The following is a 26881-nucleotide window of genomic DNA, read 5'->3' on the forward strand; positions in this document are numbered from 1 at the left end:
GGTGTGGCTGCCTGAAGTGGGCTGCATACAGGGCACAGAGACTTTGGCTTAGTCAACCAGCATCTTTCCTCTCAGGCTCCTTTTCTTAATTTGTAAAACTACCTTGAGACCTTCCCTCAGTGGCGTGACCTATCCAAGGGAATACAAAGAAACCACCCAGGCTGACCATCATGGCGGCCACTCAGCGAATGCCAGCATTCGAGACACTAATGTTATACAGAACATTTCCTTCCAGGCGTTGACCTCTTACAGCCTTAGGCCTTACGGCACACAAACTTCTGGGCATTCACACATGATTGCCGACTGTCCAACCAAGGACGATTTAAAACAGAAAGAACCCCCACACCCTACCAAGTACAATAGGATGCTTGGAATACTCTAATACTCCTACAAAGCAAATAGGTAACATTTTAGAACTGATAAATGGAATCTGAGCAATTCTGCTAGCTCTACGAAAACAATCATTATCTTTATCTAGGTGGTTTTGCCACAAAATGGAAGCTTTACTCTAGGTCAGCTCAGGAAAGGCACTTGGGAACCAGGGTCCCAAACAATTCATGGTCCCTCACAGCTCTGGCTCTAACTCATGGCGTGACCTTCTGCGTGAGACTAGCTCTTTGGTTTCACGTTCCTCATCATGGAGCAGAAGCAGCAGTATGCCCCTCGCCAGTGAGAACATGGCAGGGCCGAGCAGGGAGTCTGGTACACAGCAGGTGCTCACTACATGCTAATTGCCAGGGCCTCCCAAGTTGAACAAAGACTGGCTCGCCACTCAGTTCTGGCACTGTCATGTAGATGTTTTGACTTAAAACAGACTTTTGTCCTTATGAGCCTAGCATAATGTCATTAAAAACAAAACCAAAGAAATGTCAAGGCAGTATTGCCAAAACCATTCACATAGTTTCAAAATATTTTTCAAAAATAAATTTATTTATTTATTTATTTATTTATTTATTTATTTATTTATTTATTGTCTGTGAGTACACTCTTGTTCTCTTCAGACACACCAGAAGAGGGCATCAGATGCCATTACAGATGGTTGTGAGCCACCATGTGGTTGCTGGGAATTGAACTCAGGACCTCTGGAAGAGCAGTCAGTGCTCTTAACCACTGAGCCATCTCTCCAGCCCAATTTAAAAATATTGTACTGGGGGGCGGGGAATGAGACTTGAGACTTTTTCACACAAATACAATGGCTGCGTGCCCATCCTCATAACGTCTACACTTGTGAGAACAGAACCTTGTAGCACCTTTGCCCCACTGGTAGGCCCTGGTTGGCTCTGTTCTAAGCCGTGGTCCTCAGGGATGACTTACTTGGAGATACCAATTTTGCCTACTTTTCTTCTCGATTGTCTTCCCCGGTCTGGGTTCCCAGGGAGCCTTGCTCCCCACCCTCAGTGCATCATTCTGAGCATGTGGATTCTGGAGAACTAGCTGGTGTCTTCTCTGCATCACTGGCTCTCAATAGGTTTCTAAAGGACTAAAATGGAGGGTTAGAAGGGAAGATAAATGGCTGCTGAAGTGGACGGTTTAACTAGAGGATTCCAAGACAATCCAGGAAGAGCAGGGGACTGTGTTGGAGGTGCCCCGCAGGTAGCGATGTAGGCAAGGATCTCGGAGGGTTTCCTGTGAGGTGTGCACATGTGTGTGATACCTATGCACGCAACGGTGTGCAAGATGCTTCTCTAGAGAAACCCAAGTCCCCCATTCACCCATCTCAAGTGCTGAATTCAGGACTAGGCCGTCAGCAGGTGTTCAGTGAACGAATGAGTGACCGGGTGTCTGCTCAGCACTCCCTTTTAGATCTAGGTCTAGAACTCCTCCCGTACAGAGCCCCACCCTTCCTTTTTCATGGCCGTGCAGTTCCTTTAACCCCGAGACTAGGCACATGGCCAGTCAGAATCTTTTTCTTGTAATTGGAGCTTTCTCACTGGTTTTCAGCCTGAGAGATTTATGCCCAGAATTACTGGCAGTTTTGGTGCCAGACTCACAGAGAAAGATACTCTGAAATAATTAAGCTGACAGGCAAGGCATGGATACAGGGACAAGAGGCAGAAACACCAAGAGCCATCCTGGCTGTGGTTGGTATCTGGCTCCTGTCAGTCCTGATGTCCCCCTCATGCCCCCTGTGGCTGCTTTCTCGGGCTCAGCTGATAAGACTGTGTCACATGAGTTGTCTCTGTGCGTCTCCAGATGATCTGCTCTGCCTTTTTAAAAGGAAGGACAAGATAACTAAAGGTTAGTTGCTACCCCAACTAAGAGATCCAACCAATTTCACTTATTAGAGATAAGAGATGACCAGAAAGCAGCAATTAGGTTTTGGCTGGCAGGCCAGACTTAAGGAGCTCATGAGTAGATGCATGGTGGGATGGCAGGGCAACAATGATCTTGCTGCTTGCATGTGAAGACTTTCCAGATGTTGGGCACAGAATCAAGGTGTGCGAGTATGCATGCATGCACACACACACACCTGTGTATGCATGTGCCCTTGTGCATGCATATAAAAGCCAGGGGACAATTCTGACAGTCGTTCCTCAGCTGTCCACCTTGACTTTGAGGATAACATCTCTCGCTAGCCTGGAGGAGCTTGTCCAATAGGTTAGGTTGGCCGGCCAGGAAGCCCCAGGGATTGGCCTGTCTCTTCCTGCTCAGTGCTGGCTTACTGGTGAGTTCCACCACACCTAGTTTTTAAAGGGAGGTTCTAGGGGTCAAATTCATGCTTGTATGGCAAGCACCCAAGCACTTTTAGCAACTAAGCTATCCCCCAGTCTCCACATGCATCTCGCTTGACTATTTTATATGTCACCCGCAGAGGGCCATGGGGCATCCAGATAAACGTTGCCTCTGGTTGTGTCTGTGAAGTGCTTTCAAATGAAATTAGCATTTGAAACGCATCCCCTCCTCCCCTGCCTGTCTTATGAATTGAACCCAGGGCCTTGTGCATGCTAGGCAAAGGTTTTATAGACAAGCATTTCTGCAGCCTTCATTTTATTTTACATTTGGAGAAAGGTCTTATTATACTGGCCAGGCTGGTCTTTTTAACTTGTGATCCTCCCTCTGCCTCCTAAGTAGCTGGGATTACAGGTATTAGCTACCACACTGTTGGCTGAAATTAGCACTCAAATCTGTAGATTGAATACAGCAGAGAGTCAACCCCAAAGTCCCAATCATCCAATCTACCAAGGGCTTGAACAGAATCAAACAGGGAAGAAGTTTTTCCTGTCCCGCTTTCTTACTGAGCTGGGACACATTATCACAGCTCCTCCCAGCCTCTGACTGGTATCCACAGCACTGTTTCTCCTGGATCTCAGGCCTAGGCCCCCACTAGCTTTCTTGTAGATGGCAGATGGTGGGATTAAGTCCCATAATCTCCCTACTTCCTGTTCCCTCTCATTTCCTTTCTCCTATTGGTGACCTCAGTACAGTTGCCATCAACTGCTGTGACGTAGGTTACAAGTTATTATTGTCTCTATGGATGGATGAGGAAACGAAGACTCTGAGGAGTTAGAGACCACGATCTATGGCCTCCCACTCTGGGGAGACACACTCGTTTAAGAGTGTGTGGTTTGCCCTGGAGTTATCTATATTTTGATGCTAATTCCACTGCCCCAATGACAGCTACCTAGTCATGTACTCAGGAATCAGGTGACTTCACCAGAACCTCCCCATTGAATTTATAAAGTACAGGTGAAGGGCAGGTACAGGATAGAAGGAGGACTGTCATTGGAGGAGAAGGAAGGAAGGGCGGGAGAGAAGTTTGAAGGAAGAGGAGGAGACTAGAGGAGAAAGGAAGAGACAGGAGATAGGAGAAGGAGAGAAGCCATGGCAGGACAATATGGCAGGTGACGTTAAGATTCTACTCTGTGTATTTGTTGTTATTAATGTTCCTAAGGGATGGATGGTACCGGGCTTTGTATGTTTAAGTGGGCAATTATATCTTATCAATTGGATCTAAGATTATTGTGTTGTGTGTTCTTTTATGTGAGGGTTTGAGTGTAGGAAAGTGTGCGGCTGGGATGTGTTTCCGCCAAGATATCTAGCAGATAACTTGGGGCACGGTGGTGCGGACCCAGCGAGGTAAAAGACAATACCATTTTTTTTTATTTTTATATTTTTACAACAACATAAGAGGTTCTGTGAGTCCCTAATTTCCATCTTTGGTCTTTGTCCTTGTCCCCTTTTCTCGATCTCCCAATCTTAGGTTCTCCCAGCCCTTATTTCTTAAGTCTCCCACTGCCTCTTCTGTCCGTGACCTCTCCCTGGCTGCTCTTGGTCCCATTTTCACAACAGCCCATGGGAGACTTGTTTCCCAACTCTTTTCAAACACGGAGACACTTTGTAATATTAAAAAAAACCTCTCTATAGCATAGCAGCTGTACGCATAGGTATTGATAAAGATAGGTATTGATAAAGTGCCCACACAGAGATGGATCCTCAGACGCCTTATAATAACTCAGTGACTTCTGGGTTGGCATTCACTATTTTAAAATATATGGGAGGATCCGCATAGCCCTCCCTGTCCCTGCTATCTGCTCGCCTTGTTACACTATAGAAAAGGCTTCTAAATGCAATTTCAGAGAGCTCTTTTTTTGCTCACTGTCTGCCTTAAGGCTACTAATTTCTTCTGAAATGTGGTCTTTTTGTCCCTTCTTTAATATGCTTAATTATTTAAGAAGCCATGAACTATGATACTTACATTTTATATATCACCTCTAGATTATTCAGGGGCTGATTAATTCATTCATGGGTTGCCCAAGTCATGTCCTCCTCCTTCGGATCCCCATTTTGTTTTATCATTCCGTTTCCTATTAGCATTTCTTTTCTTTTCTTTTCTTTTTTTTAAAGTCAGAATGGACAGTGGGAGTGAGAAATGATTCTGGGTACAAACGATGAATTCTGATGAAGGATTTGGTTGGAGGAAGGTGAAATTATTTTCCCAAAGTAAGAATTTCTTTAATTCATCAGGCATATTGATTCTCTCTGAGCTCTGTGAAGGCAGGGGTTGGTCTCCTTTACTACCAACCCCCAGGGCTTAGCAAGGTGCCTGGCACATGGTAGCTTAATAAAAAAATTGTAAAATGAATGAATAAGAACTGACTAATATAATAGGGCCAAATAAACTTTCTCCCCCGTGAGACATTGATTTATAGGACACCAAGTAAAATGCAAGGTATCTTATTTCAGGCTTGTATGTCTGGAGACAACGCAGAATAACAAGGTTTAAATGACCGTGTTAAAAAATTAACAACAGGAGTGTACGGTTCTAATTAAAAGCAAAATACACTTCAGTGATGTCCTTCTGTTAACCGAGGGAGGGGCAAGGAGGTATGAAGTGCTGGGGTGAGGGCCAGTCCAGCCAAACGCCTCCTGTCAGGTTAGGCATTAAATAAACATATCTCCTCCCCCCCCCGCCCCCGAAACACGCTAAGCACTGGGCACATTGTATGTTTCAGGTGCTGTGCTTGGCATCCTGCGTCCTTATCTTATTTGTCTCTAGCACGACAAGCAGGAAGCAGAATTATCTGATAGCCATCAGAGAGTTCCCAGTATGCCTAGGCATTTTCTTAAGCTCTCCAGCCTTTAAAAACAGGAATGAACTTGTCTTCTTCCTCCCCCCGCCCCGCCCCGCCTTGCTTCCAGGTTTTAAAATTAAAGATTTATTTTCTCGTGAAACGTTAGATGTGTTTGAAAGATTGATTCAGATTTTAGATATGGCTTCGGAAGCGTAGACGTACCTGTTCTCTCACTGGCTCCTGCCTTTTGGTGTTACTCAATCTTCTCGAAAGGAAAGTTTTAGAACAGGATTTCCCAAACTTTCCAGTCCCCTTAAGTTGTGGGAGCAAAGGGATACAGGGGCACCAGTCCTTATTCCTGACTCTGGTGCTGTCCAGAGTCCTGGTGCTGAAAGACTTTAACCAAAGCCTTTCTAGGCCGGCCATAAGGAGCAAGGGCTGATGGGAGCTGGAGGCATACCACTTGGGAAGGCAACACCTTCCCGGAATAGGGAAGCAACTTCGAAGGTTCCCAGGGAAACTCAAAACAGCTCAACTTGTTTGGAGGAGTGGAAGAAAACATTAGAGATCTCCCTGCGACTCCCTCTTTGATACCTTACTTCAGCTTGGGGAGAAAGGTTTACTTTAATAGGTTATTGATGGGAAATATCTGTTTTTCTAAACAGGAAAAAAATACAAAACTAATGATGTAAAATGATACAGAATTCCCTCAGAGAGTTGAGACTATGATCTGGCCACCACACAGCAGCTAGGTTTGTATCCTAAGGAAGGACAGGTGTATGCTGAAGAGATTTCTCAGACCCACATTCACTCCAGCACTTTTCCCAACAGCCAGCATCTGGAACACATCCACCTCTAAGCGTCCGTCAGTGGATAGATGGATGTAGAGAATGTGAAACATACAACCAATGAGACATTATTGGGCTTTAATAAGAGGAGACAATCGTATGATTTGTGGCAACGTGGATAAGCCTGGAAGACGTTAGGCTAAGTGAAGAACGACAGGCAGGGAGACAAATGTCAGATGATCCCGCTTACGTGTTGAATTCAAGGCTACTGATTCCTTAGCTCAGAGGAGCAGAAAGCACAGTGTTGCTTACAGAGACCCAGGGCAGAGGCAGGAGGAACTGGGCCCGTGACGGAGAAAGAACACACTATTTTAGTTCGGAGGGGTTAGCTTAAGTCATCTATTATATGGCATGGAGTTTTCATCTTCAAAAAAAATTTATTATGTTCCTGAAAATTTACCAGAAGAGCACTGACTGGAACTGGCCTCACTACAGAAAGTAGGGGTGTGAGGTAAAGCAAGTGTTACCAGGCTCAAGCTCGTCAAACAAACTGGCACTAAAAGCTCCATGATGCTGTCAGTCCCTTGGGACTACTCCGTCAACAAGTAATTATTGTTGTTTAATGAAAAGGAAACGAATACAGAGACCCTGGATGCCATTGCAAAAGATCAAATCCAAAAGATCACAGAAAAATTCCACAGAGGGGGCAAAAGAGCCATATTACAACTTCAAGTGGAACTCTGTATTTCCAAGAAACTGGAGTAGCCACGGGGGACACAACCCTCCTCAGTGTATTGAGCATGGACGAGTGTTTTCTCTCAAGCACATGACTTCTACTGTTGTTTTCAGACACAACCTATCTCTCCAGTGACCAAGACGATTTATGGGACAGGATCATAGTCTTGTATTTGCGAAAGGACGGGCCACACGGTTGTGCACACAATAGGTAGGCAGAGAGTTTGTTTACTGAATTGATTGATGTTGCTCTCAAGGCGAAGGCCCTTGAATCAATCACTTCTGAGTGTAGCTAATGTTTATTATTCTCATTAGTCCCATTACTCAAGAGTCTCCATCCATCCACAAGACCCCTGCCTACTTCATTTCACTGAACACTGACTATGTGCTAGGCACTGTAGGTGCGCAGATGAAAAAAAAAAACAAGGTTTCTGGCTTTAAGATGGAATTATTGATTGTATGTTTCATAATACAGAATGTTTACTGCTTAATTAAATAACATTGCGTTTTCTTTTAGTGTCTTTTAAAATCTGATCCTACCAACAAAAACCCGTGTTTCATAAATGTAAGTTAACATTAACCTGTTGTATAGCATGGTACACACAGTTAAAAACAACACGTTATGTTCTTGGAATACATACACACACACACACACACACACACACACACACACACACACATGCATACAGACATATGAAGACAGACAGATTCCCAAGACTCTTTCCTCTCACTAAACTTCTCCTTTTGGGGCTGGGCCACTCTGGTTTGCAATAACACATGCTAAAAGCCTTGCTCTGGCTTGAGAGGAGGCTTGCCTGTGTCTGATTCGTATCATGGATTTGGTCTTAGATGATAAGAATGTCGCTAGAATAAACAGAAGGTGAGGAAGATTTCCTGAGGGTGTGCAAGCAAAGATGTTTCAAAGCTGAAGTGGAGTCATGGGAGACACATAGGTCTAGACACCTCGGGGACGGCCACCAGGTTCTCTCTGGTGTTCTCATTCTTTCAGGTTCTTCCACGAGTCAAGGAGAAGGGCAGGTGGTCTTGGTGTCATGCATTTGTAACTCACGACCTGTGAGCAGAAGGAGAGTCAAGAAGGGTAAACCGCATGGAGACGCTGATTGGGCAGCCTTAAGTCATAGGGAGCCCAAGACTAATCCAACAGGCTGTTTTAGCTGGCAGCCCCACAGGATTCTGGGATTGGAACGGTTTTCTGAACAATGAGGACTTTTCCTCACAGAAGCTATAAAGTTGTTGTGGAGGACACACATTAGATCCTGCCACCTTATTCTGAACAAGGAGCACTCCCTGAACAAAGTATGGCTGTTCTCAAATAGCACTTCCCACAAGTGGAATCTTCATTAGCCTGCTTGTCTTCCCACTCATGGACAGCATCCAGAATGACTACAGCATCAGCACATGTCAGAAAGCTGAGTCTGTGACTTCATAGACTATACACCATCTATAAACAGCAAGGGAAGATGGCTTCCGGGGGGTGGTCCTTGCTGTGCACGGTCGAGTGCTTTGTTCTTTACTTGCAAAGTCAACAGCAATGACACAGGCTGGCATCATCCGCCCTAGCAATAGATTCTGATCATGACTGTTCCAAGGTTCTCGTCTGGTTGCATGAATGCACCAACGCATGAGTGTGCATTTGCGTGCACGCGCGCGCGCGCACACACACACACACACACACACACACACACACACACTTCCTTGTCTATCTACTGTGTGAGGAATGTGTTCAAGTATCTCTGAAGAGCTGAACGAGACAACACCTTAAATGTGATTTTCTTAGCTGCACATGCACCTCCCATACCTTCTGGATGGTATAAGGAGTTTTGGGGACCCCCAAGTCTGTTGGGATCCCCAGACTCCTGTTTACATGAATATTTAGATGTCTAAAGAATCCTCCCACAGCATAACAAGAAGTGCCAGATACAAACATATTTTGAATAGACTCAAAAATTCAAGGGGAGTCTTCTAAAAGCAACCCGGCTCACAGAATGGTAGCTGGTAAAGAAGTTGGAAAGAGGACCCAAAAGTACTGTGAAGAATGTTTCCAATCCTTGACCTGGATGCAAGGTTACCAGGAAGGTAGAACATCAGAATCCTACATTGAGCCAGGGCCTTTGGAAAGAACCACTGTTCTCAGGTCAATGGAACCTGTGTCTTTAGTAGAGGTGGAAAGCCTCCTTGGTATAAGGTGTGTTTAGTTTAAGACTACCTAGCTCCCATATTCTAAGATCAAAAAATATAATTAGAAGGCAAGCTGTCATGAGTAGGCATAAATAAACACACACGCATGCACACACACACACACACACAAGTTTAATCTCTAACTGCTATAGATAACAGAATTGTCAGATATAGAATATAACCATGTGGAAAATATTCCAAAGGAAAAGGGCATGTAAGCCAGAGAGCAGTAAAACACCATTAAGAGCCATAAGGGAGATTGGAAAAGAAGAGTTTGAAAGCCTTAGAAACAACAACTAGGAAAGAGTACATTGGAAAGTCAAGACTCAGAAGTGGTTCCGATGCAACTGAAGGAAGAATCAGTGAATTGGAAGATACACTTGGGAAATCACCCACTGCAGCAGCACCGAGAGGCAGCCGAGAAAATGAAATGAGAAAGGGTAAGGATTGGGAAGGCTGATGAGAAGCCTGACACATCTAAGTGGAGTTCCAGAGGGAGAGGGCTGAGGGAAGAACATGGGAACTCTTTCTAAGATAAAGGCCAAGAACTATTTGGAACTAACTTGGATCTTCAGATTCAAGAAGCGCAAAGTGGTTTTTTCTTTGTTTGTTTGTTTCTTAAAGTTTCCAAAAGAGGCTTTGGCTATGGGGATGGTTCAGTCGATAAAAGAGCTTTTGTGGAAACATGAAGGCCTGGGTTTGGGTTTTTAGCACCTATGTAGAAGTCGGGTATGGTGGCATGTGTCTGGGATCCATCCCATCATAGGGCTGGTAGCATGCAGATCTCAAGTTTAGTAGCTAGCTAGTCTAACCAAATCCGTGAGCTTCGGGTTCAATAAGAGATGGTGGTGGTGGTGGTGGTGGTGGTGGTGGTGGTGATGGTAAAGGCATTTTATGTTGCCTCTATCCTCCATATACATATATGATATATGAGTCACACTCACATAAACAAGTACACACCACGCACCCTCAAAAAGATTCGCATTTCTACATGTGGTTGTGGAACTATAAAATACGAGATGGGGGAGAAGGAGGAGGAGGAGGAGGAGGAGGAGGAGGAGGAGGAGGAGGAGGAGGAGAGAGAGGAGAAAGAGGAGAAAGAGGTAGAAAAAGACAAGAGGCAGATCACCTACCAAGAAACGCCATTACTAGAAATAGGCATCCAAAGCAGAAGACAGCAGCTGGAAGGCAGTGAGAAAATAACCTTCGGTCTGAAAAGCATCTTTTCAGAACAGAGACACAATAAAGATATTTTTAGAGTAAGCAAAACCTGGGAGTTTACCAGCATCTGGCATTCCGTAAAGAACACCCAAAAAGGGAGGAATACCAGGAAAAGGGGGGAAATAATCCCAGAAGGCCCTCCTGAGATCCAAGGGAGAAAGAAGATGAGCAAACAGGAAGTGAGAGTTGCTGTGACTGTAAAGCATGCCTTTTATATAATAATAACAGCATTAATAATCACAGTGCCGGGCAGGGTTAATAAGGAACAAGGCTAAAACACTCTCCCATGCTCAGAGGGCACATGCGCAGTCAGAGCGCACCAAGGGCCCTGCACTGGTCCAGGAGGAGAAGGAGGAGGTTAGGATAATTTTAGACTTTGCACAGTTAAAAGGTATCATAAAATCTCAAACTAAACCACAAATAAAACAGAAGTAGAGGGTATTAACCCCAAATCAATAGGCAAAAATAAAAGGTTAAAAAAAAAAACCAACCCAAGAACCTTTCCTATCCTCAATTTTTAAAAGCCCTTTAATAAATAAAACATTTTTTTTTTGGTCTTAGTCTTACTGTGTAGCTCAGGGTGGCCTCAAACTCAGGCTAATCCTCCTGCCTCAGCTTCCTGGTTGATGAGCTTACAGGCATGCAAGCATCACCTCATCTAGCTATAGTGGTTCAAAAAAAAAAAAAAAAAAAAGAAGAGAAACAGCTTTAAAAAAAAACATGGAAATGATGGAAATGAACGAATACTAGAAACAAGCCAAAACAGCTCGATGTCCCCATTATACAGAGGCAGACTAACGTCATCAGAGACAATCAGGTGTGCCCAAACAGTTTAAAAATCCAGCCAGAAGTACCTGCTGCAGAAAAACACACACCCCTCCCCCACCACACACATAAAGACTGTAACAAGTGCAAAGGAAAGTGTGAAATAAAGTGTTCTTTGTGTGGTAGTTTTTCTCTCACCACAAGGGCAGAGAGCTAAGTGACTAAGCCCCACTCTGACTCACTGCTTCAGAGATTCACTGCTCCTGGGCTTGCAGGAAGGGCGCCTAACATGGTGGAAACACAAAACAGAGCCAAACCACTCAGCATGGCTAAGACATGGAAAGAGAGAAGAGGGGGAGGACACTGGGCCCCCAACACCTGCTTCGGGGACATGTCCCCGGTGACTGGATGACCTTCCAAAGGTCACACCTCTCAAAGTTCCCAAGACCTCCTAAAAGTGCCAAGCTGGTAACAAAGCCCTTAATGTCGGGCTTTAAGGGACTTTTGACAGCCACGCTAGGTAACCTGGTATACTCTGAGGAAAGAAAAATTCACCAGCTATATTATTAGGTCTAATGTGTAATTAGGATGAATGATAGATCCATCACCAAGAAAACACGGGATTGTAAAGTTGCACCTAATAAATTCTCCCCAACATATATAATACGAAATTTGACAAACTCAGAGAAGAAAATGGACCACCACAGTGGGACATGGCCAAATTAGCATCTTGGTTATTAATAAGCAAAGCAGGAAAAGGTTTATTAAAGACTATGGTTTGAACAACGCACTAACAGCCTTCATGTGATGGCCGTATAGAGGAGAGTGGTTGCATCTTTACCCCACCCCCTGTGACCCTGGCAGATTGCTGGACCTCGGTTTCCTCATCTGCAAAGTGGGGACAGCTCTGCGCAGTGCTTAAATCCAGTCTGAGGCCTCACTGGTGATAAGGCTCACTTTTATTTTGTGTGTCTTTAGAAAAGGAAGAACTGCCAATTCGGTGCAGGCTGCCAATTGGAAATCACATGTCAGTTTTGAAGATGTTAAAATGTACCAAAAATTGTGACTTGGAGCCAGCGGCGTGCTGTTTCTTGTGTGGGCCACTGTGGTGGTTAAAACGAGGAGAATCTCCCTGCTGCTTCTGCTTTTGCCTTCAAAACTGGTTTACAAGCTTGTGCTGGAACTCAGAAGTGGGCATGCTTGCTTTTGGTCGCTGCAAAGCCTCACGCGTTTAGAAAGCAGTGACAGGACCTGCTTCCCAGGCCGGCAGGTCTTCAGAGGAGAAAGGATTTGGGAAGAAAACCCAAGAGAGGAAGGCTAAGTCAGAGACTTCCAGTGCCCACTCTGAAGGGCTGCCATGGGCCACTAAGGCTCTCCTTTGCTTTGCAGTGGAGTTAGGGGACTAAGTAGGCCCCGGCCAGCCCATCACTTAAGAAATAGGGAGGAGCGAGGCTTCAAAGCAGTGACGCGAGCATACGCTGAGTTTCTGAATGGATGAAAAATTCAGGTTACTAAAAGTAGCCCTGCTGTTTGCGGCAGAGGCCGTTTTAGCGTCTTAATTATATTACTATTTTTGAGAGGCTTTTTATAAAAACTCTTCGTTTCTTTGCAAAGATCAGGGTTTTTTTTTTGTTGTTGTTAACATGCCTCTTAAAAATAAATTTAAAAACAAATAAATGACAAATAAGCGTCAGTAGCTTTGACCCTGAGAGGCTGCTGGTGTCCTCTCATTGGAGAATCATTGAGCTGCCTGTGTCCTCTGCAGGCCCCCCGGGGGGCCCACTGTGAGTCTCTGGATGACCTCTGACCTCCAGGGATGTCTGTTTGTCTCACGAGTGACACTGACTTCTTGGGTCCTTCCCAGTTTGGGTGTGTTTGTCCCTTTGAGGAGAGTGAGTTGTTACAAACCCTGAGTCCCTTCTGCGTCCAGCCAATGGTAGAACGGGGAGCCCAACAGTGAAATACAGGGTAACATCACCTGAAACCACCAACGGACAAAGTGATGTTAAGAAGATGGCCCCACAAGTAGGCCCGGCAACCTTAGTGTAACCCCAGAACCCATGTAAAGGTAGGAGAGAAACAACTCCTGAAAACTGACCTCTGACCCCCACGGTGAAGTGTGCTTCCCCACTATAATAATAAATAGTTCAATTAAAAAATTATTTTTAAAACTACCCATATTCCCATGACAGGAAGCTGACACTGATTCTGAGAGATGCATTTCATTGTCACGCAATTATAAAAACAACACTGTTAAAATTCTCCGAGGTAATGGCCGTCACCTCTCTGAAAAATGGTACCAGCCACTTGACCTTTTACCCACTGTATTTGGTTCCTGTGGCTGTTGAGACAAATCACCCCGAACCTAATGGCTTAAAGCAGAACAAATTGATTATCTTACCATCGTGTGTATTAGACAGCTGATGTTGGTCTCGCTGGGCCAAAATGAAGTGTTGGCAAGGTTGCTGCCTTCCAGGGATGCTAGGCTATGCTCCTTCCTCTCCCGTTCTCTGTAACACCTACATCATCTCGTCCCCTGGCTCCCAGCCCTTCTCTCCACCTCCAGTGCCAAGAAGGGAGGGTGAACCTTTCCTACAGGGGATTGCTCTCCCCTACTCTTCTACCTCCTGTTTTCCAGTTTTAAAAGCACTGTAATTGTGTGGGAGTAACCTCCCCATCAAAAGGTCATTAACACGTTCACATCTGCAAAGTGCCTTCTGCCACAGAAGAAAACATCCCCCATTTCTGGGGACTAAGGCACAGGCCTTTTTGGGTGGGTGTTGTTCTCCCTTTCTCTGTGTGTGCCTGGGGACAGGGGGACACAGAGAGAGGCCGGGGTCTTTCGGGCTGGTTAGCTAAGTCTGTCACCTGCCCTTGTTTGTGGCCGCCCAGGGCTGCAGAGTGGGAGGCGCACACGCTGCAATGAGATATTTCTGGAAAGCCTGCCGCACACCGCTGAGAGCTCTTCTTAGGGAAGTTTAAGAATGGGATAGAAGGGCCTGGCCCTGGCTCCAATAGGATCTTACAGTATTCAGAGTCAGGGTCCGAGCGTGCTGTACCACAGCCGAAGATTCAGCTTCTGCGGTCATTCTTCCGTGAAACTGATGACAATAGGTCTCAGGGTTAAAGGTGACCCATTTAAGAAATACATTTTTTTTCAGAGAAGCCTTTAGAGGAAGCCCTTTTTGCTGCTTGAATTAGAAAGTATTGAAGTTCCTCTACCTGGGTTTTAACAGCAACAGCAGGCTCTGCTGAAGGAGAATGGCCCCTTTCTTCCTTGGAACCGTCAAATCTAAATTGGTAAAGTTCTGATCCTGGGACGTGGGTGGGTGTACAACTAAATAATCCCCAAGCTTACCTTTTGCTTACAGCCTGTGAATAAAAACAGAACAGGACCGAAACTAGAAGCGACGTGGTGATAGCCATTAAAGCTCGAGACATACGCTTCCTCAAGCCGGCATCTCTTTGTGGCCGCCCTGGAGAAAAGTTTGTGCGTGTGTCTGTGAGGACAACACGTAGGGTGTCAACACCTGCCACGGGTGGAGACGAGGAAGGACGACAAGACCACTCGAAAAATAAGGAAAGTGTGTGGTATATCTGCATGAAAAAGCTTCTTTCCAAGGGATACATGTATGTATTTGAACATGCTACGCAGCGGAAAACACACGTGACAGTATGCATCTCAGTGACCCATGCCAAAATTGTGTATTTTGATATATAGAGAATTTATGTAGTATAGAATAGCTATCAACTATCTATCATCTATGCATCCATCTACCTAAATATCATCTATGTGTCATCTACCCATCTATCCATCTGTCTATCATCGATCTATCTATAACCCATTGATTACTATCAAGAAACAAACGCCAAACTGGAAACAATTGTTCTTCTGAGAGTGACTAAGGTGAGCTTGCAGGAGCGGGCAGAGGTTGGGGAAGGTGGGTTTTTACCTTCATTTATATTGTCTGACTCCCCCCCCCCAATGAGACATATTTAAGTGTAATTAAATGAGAAACAACACTTAGCAGCAGAAAATGAAACTGGGACTGGGGAGGTCGCTCAGCTGATAAAGTACTTGCCACACAAGCACAGGAACCCTGGTTTGAATTTCCAGAACTCACAGCAGTGAGGTCTGTAATACCAGTTATGGAGGTGGAGGCAGGGAGCAGGTAGATCCTTGGAGTTTACTGACCAGACAGCCTCACCAAACCAGCCAGTTACAGGTTCGGCCAGAGGCCCTTTCTCAAAGCTGAATAAATACAGTGGGGAGAGCAAACCAAGAAGACCTCATGTTGAGCCTCTGACGCCTGCGTGCTCAGTCAGACATGTGTGAACACACCTGAACACACATGTGCACATACAAACCAGTACATCACACACACATACAGAGAAACCAAGGGAACTAATGTAACAGTCTAAGGTAATAGCAAAACAGTTGATCAAATCTACTAAAGTATTAGTACCATTCATATGTGTACACTTGTGTATGCACACTAATGCGCATGTGTGTGGAGGTCCACATGCATATGTAAGTGCACATGTGAGCGTGTGTGTTGACATCAAGACAATCTCCAGCATCGCTCCTCAGACACCAGGTGGCTTATTGTGGAGACCGAGTCTCTCAATGGCCCTGAACTCAAAAAGCAGACTAGGTTGTTCGGTCAGTGAGCCTGAAGGACCTGCCTGTCTCTGCCTTTCCAGCTCTGGGTGTGCAAGCATTTCTACCCTGCCAGCACTTTCTGCCTGAGTTCTGGGGATCAGATTCAGAGCCTCATGCTTACAAGGCAAGGACGTCACCAACTGGGCTATCTCCCCAGCCCTAATATAGTATTACAACAACAAAAACAACAACAACAACACAACGGGACTGAAAGTTCAAACATATTTATTCCTGTTTTGTTTAAGGCACGTGTACATGCACATCTGTACACATTTAGACACGCGTTTTAACACAGCACATAAATCTAAATGCATTCAGACTCACACGGACCCTGTTATTTATGACACCTGTCTACTCATAGCATGCAGAAGCACGCACCTCAGCCACACGTATCTGCCTACGGTTATAATACCACGGTAAGTGCTGATTTAGTTAAATCACAGATAAATACCCTATTCTTTCCCATTACTCTTATTATTCTTAATGGTATCTCCTATATGATCATGATTAATCAGGTAATTGAATACAGTTTGCCTTTTAAATAATTCAATTAGCTTTAGTAAATTAAAAAAGTTTCCTGACACAGTTGCAAAACTGAGAGGGGGAAAAAAAAAAGCAAAACACTGCTTTAGGATCTGCAGCAGCAGCAGCAGCAGCGTTGTCCGTTAAACGAAACCCTCCGGAGTGTGAAGCACCAGCTAAGGTTTTACCAAATGAATGCTCTTTGTGTAGAAAAACTGATCTAAATCGTGGTTTAAACTTTACAACTACCACAGTCTCTCCACTGGAGCCAACTCCTGCTGGAAACAAAGAGGGCAGAGGGGTTATCTCAGACCTACGGGGATAGCCCTTAGACCACTGCTGTAAAGGATTGCACCAGATTGACACCAACAGGAATCCCTCTCCAGACTCTAGGAGACTGGAGATTGGGTGTGTAGCTCCACTGAGAAAAGGGGAAGCCACCGGGCTTTTCATTTGCCCAGGGAACGGTCCTGAAGACCCTCAATGGTCTGTACGTGCACAGCCTTCTCTGGGGGCGATCAAGTCCTCCCCTCTCCCCGCGGGGAGGCAGCTATCCGCAGACCTCAATCACGCACCTGCGGGTTAGCAGATAAGCCCTCCACATGCGCAGGCACTCGCCCAGCTGTGGCCGAGGAGCGGCGAGCCGCCCCTTCCCTCCCCCATCCCCGCAGAACAAAGGGCGGTCATTTTCTGCTCCTCCCCGAGTCAGAGGCACGCACATGCCTTCCATCACAATTAACTCGAGAATCCGAAACACAACACAGACCCACCCGCAACATGTGCAAAATCAATGCTGTCGATAGCCAGACCGAGGCTACTGAAAAAGCAAAGCAAAACAAACCTATTCAAAGAGTAAATACTCTGAGTAACGGGGGCTCCGGTCAGACACAGCACAAGGTCAACAAATCCAAGGCGACTTCAAGTACTCGATGCCTTATAAACCAAAGAGCTGGCCAGTAAGGGGTTGCGGTCAGGGATGGGCTAATAGTAAGACCTGTAGGATAATGGGTGAGCCTGCCCCTACCAGGACACGGGCACTACCGGTAAAGACATGCCTACTCAATTTTTTAAAAAATATCAACTCCTGCGACATGCCTCTCGGAGAGCCTGCAATCAGACGGAGAAGGAAGCAGAATTTAATATGGGTGTAGGGCAGATGAAAGGGTAAGAGGTCTAAATGAGAGATGCTGCCAGTCTGTAGGATGAGAGGCAGGGCAGGGATCCCGTTGGCTGTCTCTCTGTGAAACAATGGTGGCTTTATATTTTCAAGGCAGCCAGGAAACAAAAGCTAAAGGAAATGGCCTATTAAGCTCCCCTATGAAGGGTTCAGATTAGTCAAATGGGTTTTGACCTGAGTAACGGGAGCCATATTGCAGACCAATCACCACAGTCAGATGGTGCTCAGTGCCTGCGTGCACCCACACACTACAGGACTGCCCTTGTCGGGAGGCAAGAGGAGGTGGACCGAGTGACCCCTCAAGGTCCTGATTTAAATACGTCTGTATAGTCAGCTCTTGGTTATCCGGCCCAAAGGAGAAGACAGTGACAAATCTTCCCAAGCTGAAGATAATAAAAGTTGGAATTTGCCTTTGGAACGTTCGTTGGTACTTAAATTGGACCGCGCCTTTCTGATGCTCCAAGAATTCACAATGCCTTGCAAACAGCCACCGAGAAACCCTGACCTGGAGCTGGGAGGCTGCCCGACTTCTCCGTTTTCACATATCACGTTCCTCCCATAACTCTTCTTCCTTTGGGTGAGCAACAAATATGTCTCACAATGACACACAGCAGCTACTTCACTCAGTAGCTGCCTGGGAGAGAAACGGGTCTAGACCATATATGCTCTAGGCCTTGTTTGCAAGGCCGATCACCCTACAGGCCCCAGGCCTGTGGCAAGCTGCACACGGTGTAGTCACCTACTCTACGATGACTGTGAATGACAGTCTGGATTCTCAACCATAGGGAACACAGAAGTTCTTGACCTCACTGGAAGAAACAAGGTCTTGGGGGAGGGGAACAGAGAGCATAGCCATTGCTCAACAGGGAAGAAGCTGAGGGTTCAGGGAGTGCACGGGCAAGCCCCCCACACTCTCCACAGGATGTGTGAGGTGGAGACACACAGGAGCCAAGTTTAATCTGGGGCTTGGGTAACTGGACCTGAACAGTGGGTCTGTTGGTCACAAGCGCCCTTTGACCTGGTAAAGACAAAGAGACACTGAAACCCTTGACATCAAACTTGTTTTTTCTTTTCAAACAGGGTGAGCCTTAGGAGAGGTGTGTGTGTGTGTGTGTGTGTGTGTGTGTGTGTGTGTGTGTGTGTGTGTAGGGTGTGTCTGGGAGAGAGAGAGAGAGAGAGAGAGAGAGAGAGAGAGAGAGAGGGGAAGGGATGTAGGGAGAGAGGGAGGGAGGGAGGGAGGGAGAGAGAGAGAGAGAGAGAGAGAGAGAGAGAGAGAGAGAGAGAGAGAGACTCTGAAACCTGCTGGTTTTGCAGCTGGGCGATGAATCATGAGGAGGGAGGGTGATACAGCCTAGTACTACTGTGTCAGCATGCCTCCAAGAGAGGGCATCAAAGAGGGAGAATGAAAGACCAGAGAGGTCCTTGCATCTTCCTCCACAGGAGAATTTTTTGTTCTTCAAGGTTTTTTTCACCCATGTGGGGACCTCAGGGGAAAGTGTGAGTAAACACAGGGCAGCAACCAAGGTCTCCTGAAATGGCCAAGCAGAAGCAACACAAGGCAGGCCAGGGGATACACCAGATGGGAATGGGACCAGAAGATACTGCGGTCAGAGACAGCCTCCCTGTGGAGACAGTGAGAGACTTTCCATGGGTGGTGGGGGCAGGGCAGTGTGGCAGAGCCTGCCAGGTGTCCCCAGAGAGGAAGGAGGGTGAGGGGACTTTCTGGTCACAAGCCTTAGGTTTTCCACCTTGTGAGAAAACAAGCTCATATCAGGGTTGTAGTTGAACAGAGAGCACACCCATGATGCTTAGGGGCAGGGATGGAAAGGAGGAGGAAGGTTTATTCTCCCATTTTCTCAGTCCTCTGTCCCCAGGGCCTATCTGGGGAGACTAGCATCACCCATAAGGAGACAGGGCCAGGGGTTGGGGATTTAGCTCAGTGGTAGAGCGCTTGCCTAGGAAGTGCAAGGCCCTGGGTTCGGTCCCCAGCTCCGGAAAAAAAAGAACCAAAAAAAAAAAAAAAAAAAAAAAAGAGACAGGGCCAATCAGAGCAGCTCAGAAATGGAGGGCCAGCATGGCGCTGGGCACGGCTTAGCTTCTCCCTGCTTTCGGGGACAACTGGGCATTATAGGCTGCACACGGGTGAGCTGCTCCACTCACCACGGGAGGAGCGGATCCCGGCAACCACCTGTATCTGAGTTGCTTTATCATTTTCTGCTCTTTAAGCAGAACTCAACTGCCAGCTTGAAATGCGGCTATTTGATTCAAATTAGAAATTCAGTTCCTTGAGCTGGGCATGGTGAGGCACGTCTGTAAACCCAGTACCAAGGTATCATGAGCTTCAGGCCAGCCAGAGTACATATAAAAAAAAAAGCTGTGTCCAAAAGACGTAGGGAAGAAGGAATTCAATTCCTTGACCATATTAGCCATACTTAAAATCTTAATTGTCCCATGAGCCTAATGGACACCACACAGTGAAAACATTACCTAGCTTCTCGGGGTAGAATAAATAATTAAATAGAGAAAAATTTCCTGCAAAAATATCTTTTCTATGTAGTATCACCATGAACCCTGAGTTCAGCCTTGGGACATTGGTAGGTAGGGCAGATCTGGTTAGTTTGATGCACCCATTTTGCAGATGAGGAAAATAAAGCTGAAGCACAGAGGTTGGCAACTGCTGGGCTTAAATATGGTTGAACTTAAAACCAGTTCTTCACTGTGAGCTGTGGCACGTCTGTAACCCTAGCACTTGGGATGTGGAAGCAAGAGGAGTAAACGGCTATCCTCAGCTACACAGCAAGTTGAAGATTACCCTGGGATAGGTGAAAGCCTTTCACAAGATGCTTAAAATCAGTTCTTCCATCTCTAAGGCCAGCGCTACCTTTTACTGTTACATATGACTACTAGAAATAACGTCACCTCTTAGGTACTTTGTCCTAAGTTAGCAAAACAGCAGGCTCCTAGAACTAGGCAGATGGCCCCTGCTTTGGTCTTATCACGGGTGTCTGAAGTGGTGGCTAGACTTTGTGTAGTATAATGTGAACTCTGGGATGCCCTGAAGTTGGACTCCTGACCCATCCATTCACTATATATTTATGTTATATAGAGAAAGCCAACTGTTGTCTTTTGTTTGGTTTTCGGAGGCAGAGTCTCACAGGGCTCCTCCATTTCCCAAGTGCTGGAATCCCAGGTGTGCACCCCAACACGTGTGGTGCTGGGGACTGAACCCAGGACTTCATTCACGTTGGGCAAGCTGTCTGCCAACTAAGCTACATTCCCTCCCCCCTCTCCCACCTGGCCCCCTCCCCCCGGCCCTTCCCAACTCCGCTTTTGAGTTTCAGCTCTTCATCTCTAAGTGGGACACTGGGGTGTCAGGGGGTGAAAGTGGTACATGTGAAATACGAGGATAGAGCCTGACACACAGCGGCACTCAATAAGTAACGATTATCCGTGGGACTGGCAGAACTCACCATGTGCTATGATGTGCAATAGCCAAGTGAGGATTCAAGACAAGGTATCTACAGCAATCTGAACCCGATCCCTTGAGAGGAGATACGTGGATCTCAAGGCCATGCAGCTGGAATGCTGTACACCCAGGGCACCATCTGAAGCCATCTGAACTCCAGGTCTCTGCCTTTCTAGCTATGCAACAGTATTCTTTTACAGAGGAGCAGCAGGAAGCGTGCTTAGCCAAGGGAGCCTTAACTATCCCTCTTGATTTCCGTCTTCGCTCTTCTTTGAAATGGGTAATTAACGTTTTCTTAGCCTCATGTAAAGTGCTGTGGAAATCAGTGAGCACGAAGCAACCCCTTCTACGGGCTAACACTTTAATGACCTGCCCGTGTAGAACCTCAGTGGGAAGGAAGTGATACCTCATGGCCAAGGGAGTTCACGTGTGACAAAAGGCAGCCTTGAAAAACCTGCAGATACCTTTCCTCTAAGCTGCCATTTTCCCCATACCCTTGCTTTGCAAAGGGCCAGGCCACGGCATCCCAGAACTGCGGTTCTGCCAGTCCTGCTGGCGCTGACCACAAGGACTGCAGATCCAAGCAAGAACAAGCATTGGCAGCCACTGCACTGTGGTTTGGAGTTACTGTCACACAACCGTGTCGCTGCTGCGAAAGCTGATTAATACATCTGTCAGACTCAGGGTGGGAGGCACTTACCCTGCCACGACGATCTCGAAGTCCCCATCGTGGTCCACATCCGTCACTGCCACTCCGTAGTTGAGCTGGGTGGGGTTGCTGTCATAGTCGGGGGGCAGAACTGAGTTGGTGACCGCAGTGAACATGGGCTCAGCCCTCTGGGATCCCCCAGTGAGAGGCAGAAGCCACAGGGGTGGCAGCAGGAGCAAAGCCATCCTGACCATCTGAAAGTAAAAGTTATAGGCTTTACTGAAAGGTTCCAGAGCCCAAGAGCTGGGCAAATCCAGTCCCCCAGAGGCCGTGTGGGCATTCTCCTGTCTCAGCTGCTTTTTCTGTGCTTCGTGTCTGCTATCCTAAAACTACCACGTGCCTCCGTCCCAGTGGGCCACTGGTCCTGGTCTTTCCCTTCTGCAGCACCAGTCACTGCACCACATGCAATGGGTTTACTCTGCCTCACTCAGTTACCGACTGTCACCCTCTGCTAGAGTACAAGATCCACCTTGCTGCAGATATCTGTCTGTACTACTTACTGATATGCACCAAGGAAAGAATAAGTTATGCAAGGAGCAGTCGGGACATATTTGAGGAAGGAAGGGAGGAAGGAAGGGAGGAAGGAAGGAAGGATGCCCTGTACTTTGAGAGAATGAGAAAAACAACAGATTTCAATGCAGAGGTTGGGGTGCCCCCGCCCACAGATCACTGGGTCCAGAGCAACAATAGAGGTAGTGAGGGATTGCTCTCCTGTGGGACAAACCCCAGGGTTAGCCTGGCAGTTTCCTTAAGACAAGATCCCTCCCAAGGTCTGTTGGCCATCGCTTCCAGACTAAGAGGCAGTCAAGGGATGCATTCCAGCAAGGTCTGGCGGGTAGCACATCATTCACTTGGAGAAATTAAACCATTGTGTGTGTTTTATTATAAATTAATTATGTATAATGCATTGTATAATTCATTATTATATCTCTAACATAACTCAGGGTGTTGCCAAACAGCCTGGGACCATGGGAGCCAATGGCACTCACCCAGGAGACAGCTGAGAATGGCCGGGAGGTAGCACTCCACCTGCTCTGAGTGAGAGCGAAAGACATTTGGAAGGCTGAAGCTAGCTCACTCTGAGTCTCTGCCATCAGCAGAGAATTGGACCTCACAGAATGTCCCCGAGACTCTCTTGGAATTCCAGAAAGCCCTTGGAGATCCAACCCAGCAGCAAAGCGCTACCCTCCTGCCTTCGGAAGGCGGCGAGCCTCCTCCTGCTAGAACTTGGCTGCTTGCTTGTCAGCGCATCTGGCAGCAGAGAACAAGGCTGAGCTGGACTGACATCTTAATGAGGGGAGAGCGAGGGAGATCTGAAGACCGTCTCCCCATATGGAGACAGATGCTCTTGCCAGAAGATGAGCTTGTGCTCCAGGTCAAGGACCCAGAGGCCAAAACGGGGGGCCCAGCCACTGCCTTTAGATCTAAACAGAATCTGAAGCCTCCCTGATGTCTTGCTGTAGAGAAACGCAGAGGCAGTGCTCCATCGGAGGGTAGACACCATGTAGGATCCATCATTAAAGGAGGTTCTTGTAGCATGTTCAAAGTGCACATGTTGGGAGCCCATGTGCTCCCACGATGCCAAGATACCAAATGAGGTCATTCCAAATGAAGAGTCCTCTGGCTAAGACAGTGTCTCCTACTAAAGACAAGCCCATGCTATCAGGTTTCTGCAGCCAAGCAGGACTGGATAAGGAAATCCAGAAGCACCTTTACACGCAGGTGTGAGTGGATAAAGGAATGGGTGGGGGTGGGGGTTGAAGTGTAGCACGGATCTGAAGGTGATTTTTTATTTTATTTTACTTTATTGATAGCATGACTTCTATCCAAGGGACAATAGTGAACTTCTACTTGAGAGCCAAATCTGACTGGCAGCAGCTGGGGTGTGTGATCAGCTTACGGCACCTGCAGTGAGAGCTGCCTCCAGCAGCTTGTTGGCTCCCTTGCAGCTACAATTTGGGGTCACCGTGACAGAGGTCAGATCCCAGTCAGGTGATAGGTACCTAATTGGAAACAGTTCTAAAATGGGCAAAGTTATGTGACCCAGTCTCTTGATTTTTTTTGTCTTTTCTCTGGGGGCGAAAAGCGTACCTATGGGTTAACCTCAACTTTATTTGGTGATCCTGACGAGTTCCAATACCACTGAGTTTCCCACTCTCTCCTTTGAAATAAAGGTTTGGGAAGAGACCTCTGAGGGGCCTTTCTGGCACCAAGACTCTATGGTGGGTGAAAGGAAGGTTTTTAAAGGAGATATTCAGAAGTCTCCTCCATGTGACCACAAACTGCTTCTGCAAAGCTCATACCAACCTGTATGGTTTTCCCTTCTGAGGATATTAAACCCATTTAAAAGAAAGCAACTTTCCAGAAGGGTCCTCTATACTATTTCCCTCTAAAGGACCAGGGCTGGAAGGGAGCAGACTGTTAATAACACAGATCCCAAATCCTTGGGGTAGGCTGGGGATCAGGCTTGGGTTTTGTTTTCCTTTTGTCTAATTCTTCCGCCATGCCAGAGGTACCCCACACACCCCATCCTGGAGTGCTCAGGACCAGCTTTGGGAAGTGAGGGGGTTATCTTGATGACAGGTTAGGAAACAGCAACAGTGGGGAAGCTTATGAGAAGTTATGGTACCTGCACCTGCCCCGCCCTTCTCAGACTGGAGGTTGTCATTGGCTTGCTCCTCTGAGTGCTGGCTACTCAGAGTGGTCCACCCACAGACCACCCACAGACTGTCAGAAGCATCATTTAGCAGACTATTAGAAATGCAGATTGTTGGGTCCCACCCAGGACCTACTAAATCAGCATATCCATTCCAAAAAGATTTCGCCTGATTTGTAGATATGTTAAAATTTAAGAAACATTGCATAGTCTTGGCTGAACACTGACATCACACGAGGAATTTCACAAAATTCTCATGACTAGCAACAAGTTCTTAGAGAAGACACCCAGGCCACAGATGACAAAGAAAAATTAGGCAAGATGGGCTATATCAAAATTAGAGACTTCGGTGCATCAAAGAACACGCGCCAAAGAACGAAAAGTCAACCACAGAAGGTGTAAGCAGTTGCCGACGATACATCTGATAGGGTCTTACCATCCTCAGTATATCAATAAAACACTCCTGCAGCACAGCAGCCAGGGGTAGGAAGGGGGTAGGGGGAGGGGGAGGGAAAGGGAGGGGGAGGGGAAGGGAAGGGAGGGGGAGGAGAAGTAAAAGAGGAAAAAGGAAAAAAGAAAGAAGAAAGGAAAAGAAAAAGGAAAAAAAAAGAACCTGATTCAAAGTGGGCAAAAAGACCTGACTAGACATTTCTCCAGAGATATGCAAATGGCCCACAAGAGCATGAAACCCCACTAATTATATACAAATGCAGATCGAAACCACAATGACATATTTCACTCCCACTGGTTGACTACAACAACAATAATAAAAACCCAGAGAATAGCAGATGCTGGCGAGGATGCGGAGGGCCTGGGCCTGCTGGCGGGGAGGGGAAATAGTACAGCAGTGAGGGAAGACAGTGCCGTGGTTCTTCAAAAACCTCACACAAGAACTACTACGTGGTCTAGAAATTCCACTTCTGAGTGGGCACCCCAAAACAAGAAGAAGAAACAGACTTTTAAAAACGTGATTGCACTGACTGTATGCTGGGGTATCTTTCCCTTCTGTGCAACCCACTCTCCTGGCTTAGGAATAGTTGGCTCCTTTTCTGGGAGGATGGTCTCCATGTGACAAAGGAGCTCATGTACGGGTTAATGACCTGAAGGTTCAGTGGCTCACCTTCGGTGTTTTGTCCAATCCAGACATGTTAAGTCGCTAGAGAATCCACATCTAAACGCTTTGGTCTTATTAAGAAAGTGCAGGGAAACTCAGCACTCGTTCTGGGGGCCATCAGACCCATCCCTAAGCCATTGCCTGGCCAACACACACCCACTTCACCATGGAAACTCTGCATGGCACTCGTTGTTTGTTTAAAGAATGGTCTCTCAGACACTTGGTGACTTTGGAACATGCACGCCCCTGACAGTCTGGGCTGTTTGACAGGTGTTCCTAAATGCAACACAAAGATGTGGGCCTCTTGACGTGCACGACTTAGTGGAGTTTTCTGCCTCAAGAGAGTAATGGACTCCTTTTACAGTTCACCCCAGGCTGCTTGATGGAGGAGCAAGAGCAAGGGCTTCTGGGAGAATCCAGGAGAAATAGATATCCGCACACCTACGTACAGGGCAGCAGTCGTAAGCAGGAAGGCCAAAAGATGAAAGCTATCCCAGTGTCTGTGGATGGATGAAGAGACACGGCATAGGTGAACCATAGGATGCTATTCAGCCATGATAAGAACGGAAATCCTGGCCAACACTACAATGTGGACAAATCCTTGAAGACACTTTAGCAGGTATCGTAAGTTAGTCCCAGAAGGACAGACGCTATGTGACTCCATTTGTATGAGGTACTGGGAGTAGTCTGGATGCATACAGACAGGGATGTGATTTCTGGAGGCTGTGGAGAACCGCCGTGGGGACTGGCGCTTGATGCCTGTAGTTTCAGACGGGAAGATGAATTAAGTTTTGCAAACGGACAGTGGGACGGTAGCACAACGCCTCCAGTAGGCTTTGCACCATCGAGGTGAATTTTCGGTTGTGATTAAATGGTAAATTTTATGCCGTGGGTATTTGACCGCAATTTAAAAAGTGCAGAATCGTGAATCTTATCTGAAGACCGTCGGACACAACTGGCCTAGAATGGAACCTGGGCATTGAGTTTTGGAAGTTACGGTATGATTTCAATATGCTATAAAACTTGGGAAACACTATTCCATACCAGTAGCTCACGCCTCTCAGGTTTTACTGTGTCCATGAGTCATCTGGTGGTCTTGTTAAAATGCAGATTCTGGTTCAGGATCTCTGTCAGGGCGCCTAGGATTCTGTATTTCTAACAGGTTCCCCAGTGGCAGTCATGGTGCTGCTCTCTCTATAAACTACACGTCGCCGAACAGCAAGGTTCTGTGCTGCAGCTCCCAGAGTCGTGAAACCAAGCAATATCCTCCACCGGAGGTCTGGGATTGATTCAAGAACCTTCTCCTTCACCTCTAGACCTGAGGAGTGAATCAGCCCCAGGGAGAGGCAATCC

General features: G+C 46.6%; 1 protein-coding gene across 4 annotated transcripts in view; it reads right to left on the bottom strand.

The window, feature by feature from the left end:
- Crtac1 (cartilage acidic protein 1) overlaps positions 1-26881 on the bottom strand; it is a 141958-nt gene that overhangs the window by 102149 nt on the left and 12928 nt on the right. For all 4 annotated transcript variants that reach the window (XM_006231385.5, XM_017588738.3, NM_134401.2 and 1 more), the window contains exon 2: positions 21750-21952. In XM_006231385.5, the coding sequence (XP_006231447.1) occupies positions 21750-21952 (203 nt within the window). The remainder of the gene's footprint in view (positions 1-21749; positions 21953-26881) is intronic.

This window comes from Rattus norvegicus, chromosome 1 (assembly GCF_036323735.1).
Source record: "Rattus norvegicus strain BN/NHsdMcwi chromosome 1, GRCr8, whole genome shotgun sequence".
NCBI lineage: Eukaryota > Metazoa > Chordata > Mammalia > Rodentia > Muridae > Rattus > Rattus norvegicus.